This window comes from Protopterus annectens, chromosome 5.part0 (genome assembly GCF_019279795.1).
Source record: "Protopterus annectens isolate FY-2018-M chromosome 5.part0, PAN1.0, whole genome shotgun sequence".
Classification (NCBI taxonomy): Eukaryota; Metazoa; Chordata; order Ceratodontiformes; family Protopteridae; genus Protopterus; species Protopterus annectens.
In genome coordinates this window covers 186,319,791-186,338,476 of record NC_056735.1, presented here as the reverse complement: position 1 = coordinate 186,338,476, position 18,686 = coordinate 186,319,791, and the positions used below count along the sequence as shown (strand labels likewise).

Genomic DNA, 18,686 nt, shown 5'->3' with positions numbered 1-18,686 from the left:
GGCATCCCAGAGGCAGAGCTCAGCCCCAAGGCTCATACAGGCCTAAACAATGGGGTGCTCCTACCTCCAAAAGCGGAGAAGACAAATCACAACCTTACAGGAAACAGTCCCAATGAATTTCCTCTACCAGATCCAAGCACTTTTCTTTTGGCAGCCACCTTAGGGGGGAAAACTAGCACTTTTTTCATCAAATTGGCAAAGGATTACCCAAGACAAATGGGTCCTGAACATAGTGTCCCAAGACTACAGGTTCCATTTCCACACTCTACCAAGATCAAAGGACATGCCAGACCTGCCACACAATCAATGGGCAGAGGCACAAAAACAAATTACAGCCCTCATGGACATGAGGGCCATTCAGCAAGTACCACAACAAGAGCAGGGGCAAGGATTTTACTCCAGATTTTTCCTAGTACCCAGAAAGGACAAAACCTGGAGACCAATACTGGACCTGTCTATACTAAATACATTTCTGGAAGTTCCAAAATTCATGATGCTGACTCTACAGCAGCTACTGCCCATGCTGGGCAAGAAGGCTTGGCTCATAACTTTGGACCTAAAAGAGGCATACCTGCATGTCCCAATCAGACAATCTTGCAGAAGATACCTCAGATTCATAGCTGGCTCAATGCATTACCAATTCTCTGCACTGCCCTTTGGCTTATCTACTGCGCCCAGGGTCTTCACAAAATGCCTGGCACCAGTAATTGCGTTTTGCAGACAAAAAGGAATTCAAATATATCCCTACTTGGACGACTGTCTAATTCAAGCAGAGAACAAAGACATTCTTCTAAAGCATCTGGCATTTGTAAAAAGATTACTAATTGGCCTGGGGTACACAGTAAACGAAAAGAAAACAAAACTAGTGCCCTCTCAAGAGATAATATTCCTGAGTGCAAGCCTCAATACAACTGCCCAGATGGCTTATCTCACGCCAGGCAAACAAAAGCAACTGGCTACTTACTTCAAGAATTTGGCAACAAAAACCCACTTATCTGCAAGGAAAATCCTGCAGGCCTTGGGTTTCATGGCATCCTGCATTCTACTAATTCCATATGCCAGACTGCATATGAGGAAACTACAATGGTATCTAAAAAGTGTTTGGACTCAGCATTGCCACAGCCTGGAGACAGTAATTGCACTCATTCCCTGCCTGCAACAGGAGTTTTGATGGTGGGCAGAAGCCTGTCACCACAACAAGGGTCTGCCATTCAGTTTACCCACAGCCAGACAGACACTGACAACGGATGCATCAGATTATGCCTGGGGGGCCCATATGGCAGGAAAATGTAATCAGGGCACATGGCCTGCAAACCAGATGCATCTTCACATCAATCAAAAAGAGATGCTAGCTGTTCAAAATGCCCTGACAGCTTTCAAGGACCTGCTTCATCCAGGACAGTTACTCATAAAGACAGACAACACTACGGTTATGTGGAACATAAACAAGCAAGGAGGTACACATTCCTTCCCCCTCTGCAGACAAGCAATGACCTTATGGGACACAGCATTGGCTTTTCAAGTTCACCTGCAGCACAATTCCTGCCAGGAAAAACAAATACTCTGGCAGACGAACTAAGAAGAAACCTCATGGATCCCCACAAATGGAAACTGGACCCACAAGTCTTCAGCATGATAATAAGGAAATGGGGATGCCCAGACATAGATCTATTTGCCTCCCCTCACAACTGCCAGTTGCAGAGATTTTGCACAAGGATTTATCACAAGCAAGCATGGAAAGTGGACGCCCTATCCTTCAGCTGGAAAAATCTAACAGTATATGCCTTTCCTCCACTGCCTCTCCTTCCCAGGGTTCTCCTAAAGGTCAGACAAGAGAAGCCAAAAATTATACTGATTGCACCAGACTGGCCACGCCAGCACCGGTACCCAATCCTAAAGAGCTTGTCTCAAGGTCCAGCATGAATACTGCCTCAAACTTCTCACTTGCTGACCCAACAAAACAATCAGATCTTGCACAGCCAACTCAGGACCTTAAATCTGGCTGCATGGCAGATAATGTAGCCATTCAGAACACTCCTCTTTCAAAAGCTGTTATGGATGTTATCTTGGAGGCCAGGCGGCCCAGTACCAGAAAATCTTATGCAGAAAAATGGAAGAGATTCTGTGCTTGGAACCAGGAACAAGGCATTGACACGTGTGTACCAAATATCCCTCAGATTTTACAATACCTAACTGAGATGCTAAACAAAGGCCTTTCTTTCTCATCCATTAAGATTCATGCCTCTGCCATTTCAGCCCACTACAATACGGAACCACCTATCTTTTCTCATCCTTTAATAAGGCAGCACCTCAGAGGGGCCAAAAACATTAGGCCTCCAAGGAGAGCACCAATTCTGACCTGGGACCTCAATTATGTTTTGGAAAAACTCACACTGCCTCCTTTCAAGCCAGCATCAACAGCAGATATAAAATTCTTATCCTGGAAAACAGCTCTGCTCCTAGCAATAACCTCTGCAAGGTGAGTCTCGGAGTTACAAGCACTCATGGCTGTGGAACCTTTCATCATTTTTCATCCAGACAGGGTTTCTCTGAGGACAAACCTTACATTTATGCCTAAGGTGGTGTCCAGTGTGGCCCTCAACCAAACCATTCACGTGCCAACCTTTTATCCTAATCCACAGAACAAGGGTGAGAAAATTCTGCATTCTTTGGACATACACAGGCAGTTACGATTCTACTTGGACAGAACTAAAGCTTTCAGAAAGACTGAGCAACTTTTAGTGTCATATGCTGCAGGATCACAAGGAAAGGCTAGCTCAAACAGACTATTTCTAAATGGATAGGCCATTGCATCCATTTCTGCTATTTTCAACATGACAAATCAGTGTCTAAGGGCATTAGGCCTCATTCCACCAGAGCAGCAGCCACTTCAGCAGCCTTCCTCAGAGGAGTACCAACCAAAGATATCTTAGAGGCTGCAACTTGGAGTTCAGGGCACACTTTCACAAAGCACTACCACTTATCTCTTTACTCTAAGTCCAGAGCAGACTTTGCCACTGCAGTTCTGCAGGGCCTCATAGCCTCTCCTAATCCTATTTAGCCCAGCCACACTTCCTCAGCTTTGGGATTCAACCCAAGAGTAATGACTGCAACAATGAAACACGACGAACATAGTACAGTTGTGTACCTACCATAAATGTAAATGTTTGAGTGTATTCACTGTTGCAGTCCAGGTTACCCACCCATCATCCCCCTTTACTTCGCTGGGACTTATCTGCACGTCTGTATCCTATACAACCTATTTGGTGTATTTGCTTGTAGATGAAGGACATGTTATTTTTGTGCATGCATTTTTATTGGCATATTTTTAAGCCTTCCAATTTGGGGGCACCTGACATCTGGGGCAAGAAAAACTGTAGAAAATGGCGTTGGCTGCATCTTTTATACCCCTGGCGCACTGATGTCAGGGAAGAGGTGACAACAACCGACGCCGGACCTAGACTTTGGAATTCTGGCCGACTGCGGGTAGCCTCCAGCAGGATAACCCAAGAGTAATGACTGCAACAGTGAATACACTCGAACATCTACATTTATGGTAGGTACACAACTGTACCCTCACTGAAGGAGATAATACTGCTGTGTGTATGTATGCTTACAATGTTATACTTATTAAGCTCTATCATGTTTACAACACGCGTTTATATTACGCTGTCAAAAACTCAAACTGTCGACAGAGTAATAATCGACACGAAAATGTTAAAATCCCCCGAACATCGAACACACACCAAAAAAAAAAAAAAAAACACCCAAACACAACACAAATTGCTCTATGCATGCACTCCCCACAGCCCCCGCTACATAAATATACATTGCAGTAAATAGAAATCTCCCCTTATGGAGATTTCCTTTTATACACGCAATGACTTTCACTTTCAACATTTTGGTGCCAACAATATCAGCTTCGACAGGGTGAAGTAGACCCTTACAACACATCAGTTCCTTTACAACAGTAAAGCCCCCCACCCCTCTGAATAATAGTATATAGTTATTTATAACTGCTATTCATTTTATTTCAGAGTTACTTGCTCTGTTTAATACAATTATAATGTTACATAGGTTGCTTAGGACAATGGCTTGCTACATTAACAAACTCCTATATGAGTTAAAGAGTTTAAAGAACAGAAGGTAGCTAACAACACTGGCTATATATGAGTGTCTTGGGCATCCTACTAATGAGGCTCTAGTCAGGATGAAGACTAGGAAGGTGGGATGTTACCCAAATATAATGACTTACTGTAACAGTGATCACTCCTCAGAGATCTACTCATGATTATTATACACACCCAACATTCATTTATTTGTTTGTTTATTTATTTATTTTATTTATTTGACATTTGTTTACCAGGAAAGTCTGACTCTGCCAGAAAGTGCCCATTTTCAGAGGCAGCCTAGGGAGAAAAGCTCTACAGTCACAATATTTCAAAAATCAATTATAGGTATTTTAAATCACAAAATATTATGTTACACCACAAAACATAGCAGTGAAAAAATGTGTAAGGAGGAAAATATAGAATGCATATTTTGTAGTAGAGTGCAATAAAAACAGTAATATAAGTTGCAGAAAATACGTGAGGAAAAACTAGTCATATAATTTGTTACATAGATTAGTATGCAATAAATTAAATCTGAAGCAATGCTAATAAGTTGTTTAAAATATATATTAGAGATTACATGATTAGAGACAGTGAAGGGAAATTGAGTGATGTCTTAGTATGAGAGGGATGTTTATATTATGGTTATAGAAGTAAGTAAGGATGGAGAGAAATGAGATTATAAAAAGAGTACAGGGTAGGGTTTTAATTTATTTATTTTTGAGTTAATAAAATCACTAGACACAAATGGTTGCTCTCAGTGGTGACCTTAAAACACAACTTTTTTTTTTCACATTAATTAATAAGCTTCTGTTTACAGTATACTATTTTTCCACACTGAAATACATTTCCATATCAGCTAGTTTCAAGACTACTGTTGGAATTATTACCCTGGTACTTTTATAAGCAGTGTTTGTAATAACAAATGGCAGTGTGCAGCATTTTGTTGCCTTACAGAGCATGTCTGAGGTTTATCAAGCCACGTGTAATGAGAATCTGTGACATATGGCATGCGCTGTGGAAGTGGCTGCCTTCCTTCTCCTTGCTGTCTGCTTTTCATCAGTGAATGCTGCTTCCCTGCAAGATGTTTCCTCAGGCTGTAGACACCGTCTGGTGAAAATACTTGTTTCATGCTTCAGCTTCACATCTTGCACAGTCATGAAGAAGAAAAAACTTAACTTGTAAATTGTCATGTAGTGATCAGCACCCTACCCTGCTAAGCAAAATGTAAATAAAATGATTAAAAATAAATACATTTTTATATCGTATAAATTTGTACTAGATGCTAATGAAAAAATAGACATTGGACATAAAATATACCCTGTGTTTTGGACCCATATCCTGAATGTGTTTGACTTTTACTATACCAGTTCTGTAAATTAAAAAAAAAACAAGCCATTCGGCACAAATTCCTGTATCTGTTACATACTGTTCTTATTATTCAGCACAAATCCTGTATCTGTTACATACTGTTCTTATTATTCAGCACAAATCCCTGTATCTGTTACATATTGTTCTTATTATTCAGCACAAACCTCTGTATCTGTTACATATTGTTCATATTATTCAGCACAAATCCCTGTATCTGTTACATATTGTTCTTATTATTCAGCACAAACCTCTGTATCTGTTACATATTGTTCTTATTATTCAGCACAAATCCCTGTATCTGTTACATATTGTTCTTATTATTCAGTAACAACCCCTGTATTTGTTACATATTGTTCTATTATTCAGAGCAAAACCCTGTATCTGTTACATATTGTTCTTATTGTTCAGCACAAATCCCTGTATCTGTTACATACTGTTCTTATTATTCAGCACAAACCCCTGTATCTGTTACATATTGTTCTTATTATTCAGTAACAACCCCTGTATTTGTTACATATTGTTCTTATTGTTCAGCACAAACCCCTGTATCTGTTACATATTGTTCTTATTATTCAGCACAAGTTGCTGTTTCTGTTGTATATTGTTCTTATTATTCAGCACAAAACCCTGTATCTGTTATATACTGTTCTTATTATTTATTTCCAGTTTTGACCCTGCAGTACATTTTACATGATGGGAATGGGCAGACATAAACTATGTGTGCCATTGTATACAAAATAATTTTGAAGGGAAAACGTTTTATCCAGGATAAGGAAAGTGCCAAATTTCCAGCATTCGAACCCATAAGTGAAATTAAAATGGTTTATATGAGCCGGCATAGAAAGTATCTGGGTACAGAGAAATGCATACTTGTTAGGTTTCTAACTCTTGAGTAAAGGCTTCAAATGTAGTTATTTTGGCATGACTGTTATTATATTTACTAAGAATGCCAGAGGGAAACCCAAGGTGTTGTGCTGGGGAGAGGTACCATCACAGGACTTTGTTTTGTGTACAAATAAGTCATTCATGGTTGCTGTCCTGTTTTTGAATAGTTTGTAATAATAGAAGGTTCCTTTAGGTATGACCAGTGTTAGATTTTATTTCTGTTCTCATTAAAACATGTATTGCTGTTGATTGTCTTAAACTGTAAATACCAAACACTGAGGACACTGCTTGTTAGGTTAATGAATGGATGTTTTGTCTTACAAAGTTCTGCATTTTTTTAGTAAAATCCCACATTCAGAGATGTCTATGCATAAACTCTGTCATGCCTGCAGCCCACCAGTTCCTTCATGTATTTATTTATTTATTTATTTATTTTTGCCACTCTGCCAGTCTGCAGCTTGAGATTTTCTATCATCAGTGAAGTCGTACTTTTGTATGCCTAAGTGGCATAATTAAGCACCCTTCTGGCTGTCAGGTTACCAACTAAGATCCCCCTCAATTTCCATGTGCTGTTTTGGAGAAGAATACTGCTAAAAGTGTTAGACAGTCAGTTTGTTTTCTTGATATGAAAGGTTTGAAAAGTTGCTAACCCACATCACAAAGATGGCAGTGACTGGATGATTGAGAGCTGTTTCTATGGAAATGGGTGGAAGGGTTTCCTTGCAGACTGACTTGCAGTGTGTCAGGTGATGACCTCTACTGTGTCAAGTTCTGCACTGCAAAGTGGCTTGCTATCTAGGTGATACGATTGAGCACCTTGCCCAGGATCGACCTGCACAATGATGATGTGGCATTCAGTCCCATACCCAGATGTGTCCAGGATTGTGTCATTTGGAGTTCACTTTCACCCAAACCCAGTATTCAGTCTAGCAGGTGATATTGTGTTCCTTCCCTCACTCTAGTCTAGACTGCAGTGTGTCAAATGGTATTCAGCTTCCACCCAGCTCTGTCCTGGGATGTGGCAAATGTTCTATGGATTTGTGCACTAGTCTGACCTACACACCAGCACATGGAGTTCAGCTCTGCATGAATTCAACCTGTAGCAGGTGAAGTGGGATGTACTTTACCACATGTACACAGCCTGTGGTACATCATGTAGGGGTTAATTCCTCCAAACAAATTCAACCTGCGATGTGCCAGATGTTTGACTCCTTACCCAGTTCTATCTTACACTCTGTTGTTTTCTTCTGTGCCAGTGTCACAGCTGGTGTTTAGTTTTCTGCCCGAACCTGAACTGTGTAGTATCAGGCAGTGCCTAGTTTGCCGCAGTAATGCCATATTTTACAGAAGTAGATGAAAAGCAGAATCAAATATCCAGGTTTTCACATTGACAGAACTCAGGCTTAGAAAAAAGGTTCTGACGTTTTGTTTTTGTTTTCTGTTCAATGACAGTGAAAGTTTATTTTTTTTAATTAATGTAACAGTCTGCATATGCAATATAGTTATCCTTCCCTTGACTATCCTGAGTATCCACATCAGCTTGTATTTCTTGTGTTGCTAGTTTAAGCAGGTAGACAGTTCTTGATAGTTACCTTTATCAACATCTGTGAACTGGATATATTAGAAAAATTATGGAAAACTCTGACAGTCTCTTTAAATCTTTGAAATATGTGCAGGAGACATAAATGTTCATTGCCTTCTACTGTTCATATTCTAGTTAGGAGTGAATATTGCATAATAATATTTAGATGTAAAGTTACAGGCTTAGAACAATTCTTTTTTAATTTTTAAAAGTCTTACCAAGTAAAATCCATCTAACACAGGTATGCTTTTTGCCTCGACATAGGTATGAACAGGAAGGTGGAATATGCCCTTTCAGACTCAGCAAATGAACACTTCGGTATTGACAAGTTTTCTGGAATCATCATTTTGGAGAGACCCCTGGACAGAGAGATACAAGCATTTTACAACATTACCGTAAAAGCTACTGACCAGGGCCTGGCCTTACAGCTGTTTTCCTTTGCAACAGTTACTGTCACTGTGCTGGACATAAATGACAACCCCCCTATCTTTGAGAGAAGAGACTATCTGGCGACTGTGGGTGAGAATGTTCTTGTGGGCACCACAGTTTTGGGTGTCTTTGCAGCAAGTAAAGATATTGGAACAAATGCAGAGATCATGTACAGTGTTAGATCTGGCAACGAGCTAAGCAAGTTCCAAATTGAACCAAAAACAGGTAGCAGAGTTTTATAGTGTTTTATTTTAATATATATTTTTATATTTTACTTATTTATTTGCTAATGCTGAATTCAAAATTATATGGTAATATGGTGAAAGATATAATGGTATATAACTATCTTTTCTTATATCCTAGGGAGACACAAATATTTTTATAAGGCATTCAGGTTCTGAGGTATAATTTCTACACAGCTTTGCAAATAGTCATTTACAACATAAATGTGTTCTAATGCTTTGCTACAGTTTGGTTCCAACTGGAGAAAAACAGACCAGTAACTTTATTGTTTGTTTAGTGTAGTATATATTGAAAAGGAGGTATGCAACGCAATGAAAATCTCTGAGCAGAATTTGTTGTAATATAACATTTTAAGTGGAACTTGGTCAGTAATGACCTGTTAAAGAGTTAGCTCAGGTAGTTGAGGGATTATACAGGGTAGAAGAAGGTGGAGCTTTTCTGCTACGTTTTCCAAACAAAAATAAGGTGGCTTGCAAGTACTGCCACCATATTAAGGTCTGATGGCAGGCAGTAGGGGATTGTCTGCCTGGATAGTGACCAGGCCCATTATGTTGTATTTATGTGTGTGCCACCTTCATGCTAAAACATTCACAGCTAACTTGATGTAAGAGAAAGTACAATGGAGAGCAGCATAGAACCTGTATCTGGTGCATGGTCAATTTCTCTGTAGGGCGTGTCACCCTACTCTTGATTTCTCCCAGGAATCGCCATGTTGTTTAGTGATACTGGAGCAAAAGAGGTAAGATTTTGTCTTCTAGATCCACTGAAGAGCAAATCTGTTGGGGTAGAGGTGATTCACTGCAGTGCAAGCAGTTCTTAAAGAATCCCATCTTTGTGTGTGGGCCTCAAGCTATCATAGTCCATTGAGACAGAAAACTGACTCGTGATCATTTTCATAAATCTGCTCTTTTTTTAATACCTTTGTGCTTTTTTGTTTAGTCAGCATTCCCATAGTAAACTTTCAGTTTCAAAATAGTTGTCATAGTGACAGGTGAGACAGTGGTACCAGATGGTGGAGCAATGACATAGCCTGAAATTTCTGAATCAAAATTCAGTGGTGCTTGTAGCATTTGTGACCTCACAAAGGTCATCAAAGCCTAAGAGGCTTCTGTTTGCATATTTGCAAAGAGTAAAGAGACTACCAATCCCAAACAGAATAGGTTTTCCCGAGGTGGCTTCTCTAAGTACATACTTACTGTTTTGCTAAATTGCTATTGAAAGCTTCTTAAGTTATGCTAACCATCATAGCAAAATCAGCGAAACATTCTTCCATCTTTCCAATTTTCCATCCTCCCTCCCTATTAGGACTAAAGTAATGATTTTATTTTTATGTGCCTTTGAAAGACATCCACAGTAAGTGAGGTATTGTACTCGAAGTATATGCAAACCAGATTATTACCTTATGAATCGGAGATGCAGCTTGTGAAAAGTGAAGACAATGATAGATTCAGTGGGAGTGTGCAGTGAACATCAGCGTCAGTTCACAATTGTGAATAAATATCTCAGCATTAACTGAATTTCTGTAGTGTGAGCAAGACTGCTTAAATGGCTATTATACAACGACCCCCCCATTAATATTCAAAAACGTGCACGCTGATTGGTCAGCATGCACGTTGTAAATCAGAGTTATAGTAATGGAAAAAGGTGCAGTCACCCAGACTTTTTCCATTACTATAACTCTTTTTTTACAGCAACGGAGAACGCAAGATCTCCATTGCTTAACACTGTCTCACTTTGTTAAAGGAGTTTAACATAGCGAGACAGCTTTAAAAAAAGCAACAGAGATTCTCTGTTGCTTTTTTTAAAGCTGTCTCGCTATGTTAAACCCATTTAACATAGTGAAACAGTTTATAAAAAGCAACGGAGATCTTGCTTTCTCCATTGCTTTTGCCCACAGCTCTGATGTACTGCGTAGGCATATGCATGCGCAGTACATCAGACCTGCCAAAGAATACCAGACAGATGCAGAAGGGCAGCAAAGAGGCATTATACAATGCCATTATTTAAGAAAAGTAATTATTTTTTTTCTTAAATAATGTCATTAATAATATAATAACCACTTCTGGGTGTGGGTAATGCTGGATTTACCCACGGTTGGCTTTGTTTGGCCACTCGGGCTTCGCCCTCATGACCAAACCACACCAACCGTGGGTAAATCCAGCATTACCCACACTCAGGCGTGGGTTATTGCTATAGAATTGCATGTATTTAGCACTGCATTACTCACTGAGTCTGTCCTGTTTGGAAGGACCATAGGACATTTGTGAGGTGGCACTTCATGCACAGAATTAGCACATCCTGTTAACTATCTCACTACAATTTATTGACCCTCTTAAAGAAAGATGGACAACTGGCTTATCAAATACATCAGCTTTCAACTGATCCTAGTTTTGTCATACATCAGTCATATTCTGGATACTAACAAAATGTAAAATGAATATGAAATTGTAGACAGTGGTTGCATGTCCCAAATGCATTATTTTAGGTGCAAGGTTATGTGGTAAACAAAATTGTCTATCACTTGTTTTCACTGCTGAAAATCCTTTTTGTGTTTTGAAGGTGCAGTAACTGTGGCAGAACCTTTGGACTATGAAACCTGCAAAGACTTTTACTTAACGGTGGAGGCTAAAGATGGAGGCATTCCTCCACTGAGTGCTGTCACCACGGTGAACATTAATGTGACGGATATCAATGACAATGCTCCAAAGTTTAGCCGAGAGATGTACAGTGTCGTCATTAGTGAAGATGCATCAGTTGGTGATTCTGTAGTTATGGTAAGGCATTAGTTATTTGCAGCAACAAGATAACTTAGTCTGACGTAATACTCAACATTAAATCTTTGATGACTAGCTCAAACTACAGTAGTAAGATTTTTGGCGGTAAACAGACATAACTTATTTATGTTTGCTAAACTTATCACATATTTTGTTATATATTTCGATGGCATGGCTCATTGGCGTGCATATAGCATGTTTTTCTTTTCTAGTTTACTGTCATTCTAGAAGTCAGTCATCAAGGACTCTGAAATCTTATGACTCTGTCCTCAAATAATTGCCTATTTCTCCAAAGCCTACATTAGCGGAATCAAGTCAGAAAGAAAAGACCAGTTGTATTATGCTTCTTTAACAGAAGACAAACTTATAGCGTAATATTCCTTTTCTTCATTACAAGTTTTCCTTCTTCCCAGGGATATAGAAATTCCAAAGAAATTAATCATCATGCAGTAGAATATAGGACCATATTGTGGATAATGCCGGTGACATGACCATCTTTGCAAGTGCAGTCCTTTGCCATTCTGGACAGAATAGCCACATATTCTTTACTCCTTGTCTTAGCCAACTGGCAAAAGCATTAACCCAACCACTTCCTTTGATCATTCCTGCACTCTAACCACTAAATTGCCAATTCTGTACATTGCGTTGACTGCCCCCAAAATCATGATACCCAAAAAATGTTTTCAATGTAGCAGCATAATTCCTGTATGGATAGAATTATTTTAAAAACAGTTTGGAGTTATTTGTTTGATTGTTTGATTGTTGTTTATTTGTGTGCTTGTTTGTTTGTTTTTTCTTTATCTGTTTGTTTGCTTGCTTGTTTGTTAATTACTTGGCCAGCTTTTTGAGCTGAACACAGTTTTGATTTAGTAGGGTGTCCTGGGTTCAAGAAAAACTCAGAGACCAGCAAATATGTATTGCAGAGTTAAGATGTAAGAATGGTAACAGAAGACAGCAGATATTATAGTACCAGTGGTATAGTCCCTTTTGTAACACCATTCCCAGCAGTGTAATACTCAGCCGAAAAAAAAAAGATAAAAATAGGATAGCGAGAATGTACTGCACAAGCTCATCTCAGAAATTATTCTCATCTGGCAGATAAGAACTTAAATGGTATAGGTTGAAGTCCTTGAGATGCAGGCCTAGGTAACTAAAGAGGGAGGAGATCAATTTACATATTACTATGGTGTATTTATTTAAGAACACGTGACTATGCCCTCCAGAAGCAGACTGTAGTTTGGTTAGTCAGTATGGTGGATGTAGGTATCCAGTATGTACCTGCCCTTCCCCATCCCCCATCCATTTTTTCTGAATATGAGAAACCTACTTAAAGCTGTCAAAAGAGCTACAATTAAATGTAACTTCTGGTGACCTATTTCATTCTTTTGCCACCTTTTTTATAAAAAAAATCCTCCCATCACAATTAAGTCTCCCCTCGTCTACCTTTTTACGTTGCCACCCCTGTATCCTTCTTTTAAAGTCTGTTTCATTCATCTTGCTTCATATAAAGCTATGCACCCATTTTACTACATTGTCATTCTTCTCACATGCTGCTTTTTCTGTTTTAATTTTGGAGTAAAAATTATACCTACATTCACCTTCTAATGTTCGACTCCAACTCCATTCTTTCATTTAGTTACAGGTACACATTTTGATGCTTTAAAATGTAACTGCCACTTGCCCACCCACTTTTCCTTTTTTTAATGAACGCTAGATATTACAATAGGGAGCTTAAAATTATTTATTTATTGACATTTGATTACCAGGAGAGTCCGACTGGGTAGAAGTCCATGTTCAGCAGAGGCCCAGGCAGGAATGCTCCAAATTATCACAAAACATTTTAAGGACAATTAATTTTGAAGTCTTCAAAAATAAGACAACAACATCTGCACTTTAAAAAATTATAACAAATTAGACATAATATAAAAATATCGGTTAAGAATTAATACAAGGTGTATGATGATTATTTAATATTTATAGAAATTTTAGGCAGTTTGAAGAGAAATTAAAGGTAAGTTAGTCTAATACAAATAGGAATTTCAATATGAGGTGAGGGAAAACAGGCTAGGGGAATATTTAGAGAGAAAGTCAGGGAAGATAATTGGATAGCAGGAAGGAAGGAAGTGAAAAAGAGAAAGTAAGGAGGTATAAGGACCAAAAAGGTACTTGTTCACATTTAGGGATATAGTTTATCCTGCTTTTTAGCAGGAACAGTGCCAGATTTTATCTAAGAAGTCTTTCATCGTGATTTTGAAAGATGGAGGGAAGGTTTAGACCTGATGGATACAGATGAGTTCTAGGCCTTAGTGCCCAGCAGATTTATTAGGTTTGTAGACAGACAGGAGTTTTTGGTCAATGGATCACAATGACCAACTGGGAACATAGTTATGTAGAATGTTTTTTAGTGCTGGACAAACAGATGGATGCTGGATAATTTTATAGGCGGTAAGAAGTTGTGTATATATTAGTTGATGTGGCAGTTCTCACCAATTAAGGTTTTCAGTGCTATACAGTGGTGGATTCTGAGAGGGGTATTTGCTGCAAATTTAGCAACTTTGTTATATCATTGTTAAAGTTGTAATTTTTGTGAAGCCTGGAGGTTAGTAAGGATGGGAGTGGCTTAAAGAAGAGTTGTGAAGAGATAAGTAGTCAAGTATAGTTTCAGTTGTTTCAGTGAGAAAGTTTTTGCCTCTGTAAGGCATCCCTAGCTTGTTTGACTGACAGTAATCCCTCCCCAGACCTACCACTGCATCTGCAGAATCCATTTGGAATCATTGTTACTTTTATCAGAACGTAGAAAGACAGCTGAGGGGCAGGCCATAGATTCATGCAGTATAGCTAGTGATAGATCGAAGTGGGACCTTCAGGTTAGCTACAAACAGGCCCTGATCAACCATCTTCTGCATTTCATGGTTGCAATACTTCCTACAATTCTAGTGGATGAAGCAGTGTTTACTATGTAGGTACACCTGTAATGGAGCTTCCAGGTTCAGTTGTTCTTGTCCAGTAGTCTGCATTATACCAGTGAGATCCCTGACATTGAACCCATTGATAAAGACAGTTAGCAGGGTTGGTATATGACTTTCTGCACGTGGATGATGCAATAAGTGAACTTATAACCCAAGTGAACAAAGACATGCATGAATAGAGGGCAATGGCACCATACACCAGACATCTTGCTGGAACATCTGGCACTGTGGGCAATCCCCTCAGTTGTTGTACCCTTTCAGAGTTGACATACGAAAAAAAAATCTGGTGCTCTGTGAAAACCAAATTGAAAAAGAAAAAAATATATATTTCTGCTTGCTGTTTTTCCAATGCAAACTATAACAAAGACCTATACTAGCTCCTTGCTACAGTTGCTAAAACACAAGCAGTATTTTATATAATTCTAGTGACCATGATGTTAACTGCGACTGTTTAAATTATTATTGCCTCTCGCATGCACTTGTACTTACTGCCACTAACTTGTAGAGAATGCTTATCATTCATCTGTGGTGCAGATCACTCTCCCTAACAGCTTGCACCTGAAGCGTCTGTCCCTTCAATCCACCATATTTGTAGCTTTGTCATGTATGTACCTTGAACTCTGCACCCCTGAAGTCGTATAATCAGCTCAAGGTCACTGCATTTTTGGATAAGAATAAATCCCCCACCCCCACAACAACCTCATTTTAAATTGTGATTTTTGATCAAAGCAACAAAAATGCAGTCCACAATCTGTTGAACACGTACTGTACAAGTCAAAAGAGTATTTCGGCTGGAAAACACAAAAAGGAGATTGATTTAATCTGCAGCAGAAATGTATTCTTTGAAAGGGAAATAGAATCTTACAAGAATAAAATAAAAATAAATAAATAAATAAAAAGCGGATTGCAGGCTTTGGGAGCAAAGCCTTTTAACGGGGTTGGCTGAGAATGAAGGGAAATGTAAAAGGATTTATCCACATAAGAGAACCAGCGAGAGGGAAAACAGGAAGATGTGCAATGCAGAAATGACTTTGGCATCAGTCAGCCTACTAATATGCATCATTTTGGGAGATTACTATTTTTTTAAAAAACTAGAATGCGTCGTAAAAAAGCAGAACGCACTTTGTTTAAATTTTATAAAATATGGCATGTTACAAAACTGAAAAGGCGAGAAGATAACTGCCCTCTTCTTGAGCCTGGAGCTTAAAGTCCCTTGGTTTACAGTAGATTGCCTGTTAAGCTTGAAAACATGTAATACATTTCCTACTTTATATTTCAGTACACTGGAAGTGGAAAGCCAGAGAAATTGCTGGACTGTTGTGTTCTTTTCCCTGCAGACCATGCTGCAGGCTGATTTTTTGTTGTAGATTTCAAGCTCGTTTGCAGCCTGAAAGTCAGGCTGTCATTTAGACATGTGTTGAATGTGGTTAAAATTGAAGTCTTCACACTAGATTTGTTTTGCTTGCTGTAGTGTCAGCCTAGCAGATTGAATAATGATAATTTTTGAAAGCAGTAGTTTCATGTCACTAACTGGTCTATTTTTGTCCAGCTGCTGGCTGAAGACAGTGACAGCCCAGCCAATGGGCAGATTTCCTTCTCAATCATAAGTGGAGATCAAGACAAGCAGTTTAATCTCGACCCAGTCACAGGACTGATAACTTTAAAGGAACCACTGGACAGGGAAAAGGTAAGACAAAATACCTTCACTCATACCTGAAGCATTTTTTCTTTTGCTTTCTGTATTGTCAGAGAAGCTTATTTCATTTTTTCTTTAAGTCTGATCCTTCAAGTGAGGGAAAGACTACCTTTGTAATCAGAACAAAAGTACAAGTATTCAGTAAAAAACACCAAAAGAGTGCTGTCAAATACTTATCTCAGTCTGCAGGGTGAATAGAAATAACGAGGCATGAATGAAAAAGCTAAAAATATTTGCCACTGGACTTGATTTCCAATGTTTATAATAGTGGATCACTTGGACCCTTTGTCAGTAAAGTCATTAGTGCTACCAGCCCACCCTAGACCATGCTGTACTCAAAATCTAGTACATATAGCCAGCAAATAATCCCCCCATTTAACCCTCTTTACATCTGGAATGCCCAGAGCTTTCTGCAACTTCACTGTATCACAAGTTCACCCAGTATTTGTTTATTTAACGATCTGTCTAAATCTATTTATTTACTGCTTGTCTGTTTGTTAGCCAGGTGGGTGGGTTGGTTCAAGACCCTTTTCAACCACTACCCTGATCATATGATAAATAGATCCATGGTACACAAATAAAGAGGGAATATCAGAATTATTGGAATTATTATTACATAAATAAATAAAATAATATTGCAGTTGACATGAATGTAGCTTACATATCTGCGTATGATAATCATCAAATCACTATTCAGCGAACACACTTTGTCAAAATCTCACTCCATCAAATGGTCGTTTAATCAAAGTTTTTCACAGGGAAAAACACCACTTGGCCAACCTAGCGACTGTCACAAAATTCTAAAAATTTCAAACCCACACAAGTGGGGGTTGCACCACCCACACTGTTAAATGTGAGGTCTGTGCCCCAACACCCCAATAACTAAATATACCAACTCCAAGATCGCATTACAGTGCGGAAAAAGGCAAATTCCCGATGATGGCCAAGTGTTGTTTTTCCCTGTGAAAAACTGTGATTAAACAGCCATTCACTGAAGTGAGGTTTCAGCAAAGTGTGCTCACTGAATAGTGACTTGATGATTTGGGATTTTGATGATGTGATATAGACCCAGTAAATGGAAACTCATATTTATTGTAAAAAAATGATATTGGTAATAGTGGCAGCAATGGAAAGTCACATGGTCTAACAAAACAACAGTCAAGATGTGTGGAAAATCGTACTCGATGTAATCGTATTACGATACTGTGAAAACAGTGAGATGTTTGCCATCACCTGATATAAGCCGAGTTTGGAGGTGTATTAAAATATTTTGCATTTCTAAAGCAAGCATGTGTATATTGTTGAGACAGATGTGATTTCAGCTTTTCTTAAAAAGTGAAAGATTGTCAGTTTTAGTCATTTCATTAGGAAAACTGTTGCTTGAAGCAGGAACCCACTGACTAAAATATTTTTTCACAGGCAGCAAGATAAAATGGGGTCTACTTATTTTTAACCTGCTATTACTTATAAGCAAGTATGACTATTCATGTACTAGTACTACTAACTTGTACGGAGCCGGTGTGGGAGTGGGGGGGGGTACAGTATCTGTCTTTACACAATTTAAAGGTAAGAGTGTTAAGAAAACTAGCTGGCCGTAGCAGTGATGACAGGTAGGCATGTTGCTTTTACTATTATAAAGAAATGGTATGCTCTACTAACAATGTGTATAAATCTGAGGATCTTGTTTCCAGTTGTTTGCAGAAGGTTGTTTTGTGCTGAAAGAGTGTCTATTGTAAGTAAAGAATATTCTACTCTTGGTATTAAAAAGCAATACCATAAACTACCTTACGTTGCTGTGATACTTTAGTTAATATAAATTCTATATGACTGCAAAAGGAAAGAGAGAGAGAGAGAGAATCATCCAGCAAAATGTCTTAATCCCTTTTTGTTTAGTAAAAAGATTTAAGGTTCCTATGAGATCATTTGTGCAGGGAGTGGTAATTCTGGCAAAAATGTTCATGGATTTATATCAGTTTGTCAAGTACTTAATTGAGCGAATCACTAATCATCGAACCCTATTCTGCGAAAACTCAATTAAGCGAACGACTGATTCAGAAAAAAATTTCCTAGGGAAAGGACGTAGTTGACCATCATCAGGAATTTTCCCTTTTCTTCACTGTAATACAATCTTGGAGTTGGTATATATAGTTGGAGGGTGTGGGAGGGAGCAAAGCCTCCCACTTTGCAGGGTTTTAAATGTTGCTGTATTTCTTCCAGTCAGTAGCTGGGCTACTAGATTTTTCCCTAGGAAATGTTTGGCTGGAATGGTTATTCGCTTAATTGAGCTTTCGCTAATTTGAGTTTAATGATTGGTGATTCGCTCAGTTAAGCTTTCAACGAAGTTATATAGACCCCTTTTCACAGTAACAGTAACCATGACAGTAGATTTGTCTGTAATCATAGTCCGTTTATTTGTGGTTAGCTAATTTCAAATCAAAGTGAAGTCCCTGGGCTGAGACTGAAATGGGTCCAGTCAGATCAGTGCTCTACCCCAGTTAACAAATTCAAAATAAAGTAAAAAAATAATTAATTTTGAAAGACAACTGTTAAGTGATTTAGTGATTTATGAGCATTAGTTAGTTCACCATTGTTTTTCTACTTAGTGTTTATGTGGCAGTTCCCACG

The 18,686-nt window shown here is 38.6% G+C and overlaps 1 protein-coding gene across 3 annotated transcripts in view; it reads left to right on the top strand.

The window, feature by feature from the left end:
• FAT3 (FAT atypical cadherin 3) overlaps window positions 1-18,686 on the top strand; it is a 2,670,157-nt gene that overhangs the window by 1,856,131 nt on the left and 795,340 nt on the right. For all 3 annotated transcript variants that reach the window (XM_044072199.1, XM_044072198.1, XM_044072200.1), the window contains exons 14-16: window positions 8,215-8,604; window positions 11,182-11,396; window positions 15,915-16,052. In XM_044072199.1, coding sequence (XP_043928134.1) covers window positions 8,215-8,604; window positions 11,182-11,396; window positions 15,915-16,052 — 743 coding nt within the window. The remainder of the gene's footprint in view (window positions 1-8,214; window positions 8,605-11,181; window positions 11,397-15,914; window positions 16,053-18,686) is intronic.